This window comes from Myotis davidii, unplaced genomic scaffold (assembly GCF_000327345.1).
Source record: "Myotis davidii unplaced genomic scaffold, ASM32734v1 scaffold238, whole genome shotgun sequence".
Classification (NCBI taxonomy): domain Eukaryota; kingdom Metazoa; phylum Chordata; class Mammalia; order Chiroptera; family Vespertilionidae; genus Myotis; species Myotis davidii.
Genome location: NW_006293779.1, coordinates 1,038,646 through 1,042,495, shown reverse-complemented (window position 1 = coordinate 1,042,495; position 3,850 = coordinate 1,038,646). Strand labels below are relative to the sequence as shown.

At 45.0% G+C, this 3,850-nt stretch overlaps 1 protein-coding gene across 1 annotated transcript in view; it reads left to right on the top strand.

Annotated features, from left to right (window-relative positions):
- The window catches only part of LTBP1 (latent transforming growth factor beta binding protein 1), a 196,666-nt gene that overhangs the window by 122,769 nt on the left and 70,047 nt on the right, over positions 1-3,850 (top strand). The window contains exons 16-17 of the mRNA XM_006767564.2: positions 657-779; positions 2,212-2,334. Coding sequence (XP_006767627.1) covers positions 657-779; positions 2,212-2,334 — 246 coding nt within the window. The remainder of the gene's footprint in view (positions 1-656; positions 780-2,211; positions 2,335-3,850) is intronic.

Genomic DNA, 3,850 nt, shown 5'->3' with positions numbered 1-3,850 from the left:
TCAGTATCTTTTAACACAACTGTTTGATTTTTTACTTTTTCAGCTTCTTCTAAATATAGGAGAAATGTTTGTTTATCTCCATTATTTTTTCAGCTTCTTCTAAATATGTTTCTTTATCTCCATTACTGCCTTCAATATAGTTTTGTTTTTAAAATTCTTGGTAGAGTCTTAATTCAGCCTTCTTTCCTGAAATTTCTACATGCTGCCAGTTGTCACTATTTTGTGCTTAGATTCTGTCTTCTGTTTTCAACTCTCAACTATTTCATCTTGTATTCCTGCTATAGCCAAAGTATAGGAGAGATGGCAAAGGGCTTCATGTTATATTAAAAGTAGCTTTAACTTGCTCATAACCTTATTGTTTATTTGTAACTTTTTCCATTCCACAGTTCCGCTGCTGAGGTTGATATGAGCAACATTTAGTGAGCTGAATCAGACTAAAATTTAGAGGGTCTCATATAGGAAGTATATTATTTTTGTAACATTAACCCCAGAATGTACTGTAGAGAACATTACACTCCCCCTTTTCTTTATTTACAGAAAACATAAATGGAACACCTTGTGGGCAGTGACTCAGTGTAGTCTGAGTTGAGACTAAACTAAGTCACTAGTCTAGATATGACCTAATTTCAAACAGTTGCCATTGTATGTGTTTCCAGATATTGATGAATGCCAGCAAGGGAATCTCTGCATGAACGGGCAGTGCAAAAACACCGAGGGCTCCTTCAGGTGTACCTGTGGGCAGGGCTACCAGCTGTCAGCAGCGAAAGACCAGTGTGAAGGTAGGCGTGTGGCAGCGTGAGCTCCTGTGCTTTCAGCCTGAGACCCCTGGCCTGGAACAGGTGCACTCGGGAAAGTGAGGCACGACATCGATGATGGCTTTCCAGTGCCAGGAAGCAAGCGACTTACACTTAACGTCAGGAAAGTCAGTGAAACGGGATGGGAAATATGTAAATTTGAAAAATAGGTAATTAGTGATCAAGTGGTTGGGCATTCATATTCATAAGAAAAAATACTGCTCTCTGTATTCCTTACTACAGAAAATCAGTTCGGTTGAATTCATTTCAAAGTTGTGCACACTAGGATCCCTGCAATTAGAAGGCCGTTATATCAGTCTGGTATGTGCTATGGAATGTTAATGACCTTAACTTTTATGTGTATTCAGCTTTAAAACATTTTTCTTTTAAAAAAATTACTAAAGAAGACTTTTCAACAAGACTGCAATAGTGTCCCCTTTCTACTCAGGGATAGAGTTTGTAAATTATGTCCTATTCCTACAGGTGATAGTGAGGAGTTTGGACCTCACTAGGTTTGATCTTAGACTTAAAAGAAATTTAATTGATCTCAATACAAAAAATCACTTTCGGGTAGCAAATGAATCTGTGGTACTCTTTTCCAATAATACCTCATTTACAGTAATAGGCAGTGAGCTGCAGTGTGCAACTCTCTAGACCAGTGGTTCTCAACCTTCTGGCCCTTTAAATATAGTTCTTCATGTTGTGACCCAACCATAAAATTATTTTCGTTGCTACTTCATAACTGTAATGTTGCTACTGTTATGAATCATATGTAAATATCTGATATGCAGGATGGTCTTAGGCGACCCCTTTGAAAGGGTCGTTCGACCGCCAAAGGGGTTGCAACCCACAGGTTATGAACCGCTGCTCTAGACTATCACAGAGTGTCATAGTCAAACCTATAAAAGAAAGCTAAGACGTTTAGTGAAGGCTTATAGACCCCAGCAACGTATTTACCACACACCGGTAAACAGTGGGATTCATATGTACAGGCTTTTAACACACTGATTAAAATTGTAAATTTTTCTGGATTTCTCCCTATTGGGGGATTAATAGCTTTTTACTAGAGTAGTGTTTCATTCACATAACGAAAAATCAAATCTAAGTTAATTATAAGCCATCTAATTTATATACTTCCTTTGCATGAATGATTGAAAGAATTTTGTAATATAATTTTTAATTGATTGCAGAGAGGAAGGGAGAGGAAGAGATAGAAACATCAATGATAAGAGAGATAATCAATTGGCTGCCTCCTACTGGGGATCAGGCTCGCAACCCAGGCATGTGCCCTGACTAGGAATCGAATGGTGATCTGCTGGTTCATAGGTCGATGCTCAACCACTGAGCCACACCGGCCGGGATAAAAGTATTTTTAAAGCATCCCTTCTGCAGGTTCTTTTCCCTCCCCTGCTCACAGATATTGACGAATGCCAGCACCGCCATCTCTGCATCAACGGGCAGTGCAGGAACACGGAGGGCTCCTTCCGCTGCGTGTGTGACCAGGGCTACAGAGCGTCCGCCCTGGGGGACCACTGTGAAGGTGAGAATTGCTCCTGATGTCAGAACCGGAAGATGCCGGAATCAGACAGAAATCAGCATGTTTTCCCAGCCTGGGTCCTCGAGCCCAACCTTTTGGCTTCACAGCTGAGGACATTAGGTCCCTGCAAAGTGTTTTCCCCAAGGCCACGCAGGGAATGCAGAGAAGGGGTGGGACCCAGGTTTTCTTCGCACCACTTGGAGCTGTTTGTTAGAAGCCTTGTGCCCGTAAGAGGAGGAAAGGACCAGTTTAACTTTTCTTGGCTGTGGATGGAGTGTGGTCCTGGGTGTGCAGTTTTGAACGGTGACACCTTATTTATGCGGGCCCGGCATGCAAATGATCCACATAAGTAAATCCAAGTTAGTTTTGCAGATAACGGGAACATTTTTAAGAGGCTGTTGTGCCCAGATTTCAAGATTCCCAAGAACCCACCAGGGAGCCAGCGAGTCCGATGCAAAAGCGAAGAGTCCTTTATTTCAAACCTAGGTCTGGCTCCCCTGCCCTCCTTACTGGCACAGCTGCAGGTGGCAGAGAGCCCGAAGCCTGATGGGACGGGGTGGGGGAGTGTTATAGGGGGGTGGAGTAAAGGCAGGAGAGGGGACTGTGGGCCCTGCCGATTGGCCAGGCGCGAGTCGATGTCTCATTACACAGGATGTAGTCATATTGATGGCGTGCACTTCCCTTGATTATCATTGGTTACTCCAGAGAAATCCTGGGCGTGGCCAGCAGAGGCGCCGGTGCCGGGAGGCGGGCGGGGACGGGCTGGGGGGGACCTGCTGCGGGGAACGCCGGGACTGACAGCGGGGCATCAGGGCCTCTAGGTTGAGGTCTCGCCCTTTCAAGGCAAACATTAATTCGGTTTTGAGCTTTTTTTATAGGATATTCCTAAAAGATACCCCACATGTACAGCACTGTGCAGTCATTACCCACGCCCTACCTGCCGTGGCCCAGAACCTCTCTGAGGCTGCAGGGCTGCTGACTCCGCCTGCCACCCATCTGGCTCTTGTGACTTCTGTCTGCTTTCGATATCCGTCCAAGTAACAAGTTTTTTCCTGACTAGCCTGCTGGTTTACTGCATTTTGACTGTCAGTTGGGAAGTGTGAATGTGGCAGGTTGGTGCCCCACGTAGAGCGTGGGAGTCTGAGTGGGAGTCTGAACCCCACCTGTGAGAGAAGTGGGTATGCTCTCTAGTGAAAGCTTTTAGAGCCCGTATTTCAATGGCCCCGGATAGTTTTTAACTTCCTGCCCCAGTCGGTTGGGAAAGATCCACTGGACTTCATAGCCTCTTGCTTTTCTGCCCTGAGAGCTTGGCACAGCAGTCGCAGCCCTTCGGGGGGCGATTTGGGCAGTTTCCAGGGCCTCGCTCTGTCCACTATTGGTGAATCACCTTCTAGGATTCTACCCTACGGTGGTAATGTTCTCATGTTCTTCAAAGGTCTGACGACACATGTGAAAAGTTGTGATCAACATACCTATTGAAAAAATAGGCAAAGGGCCAAACAAGTGACAAGTCAATCTA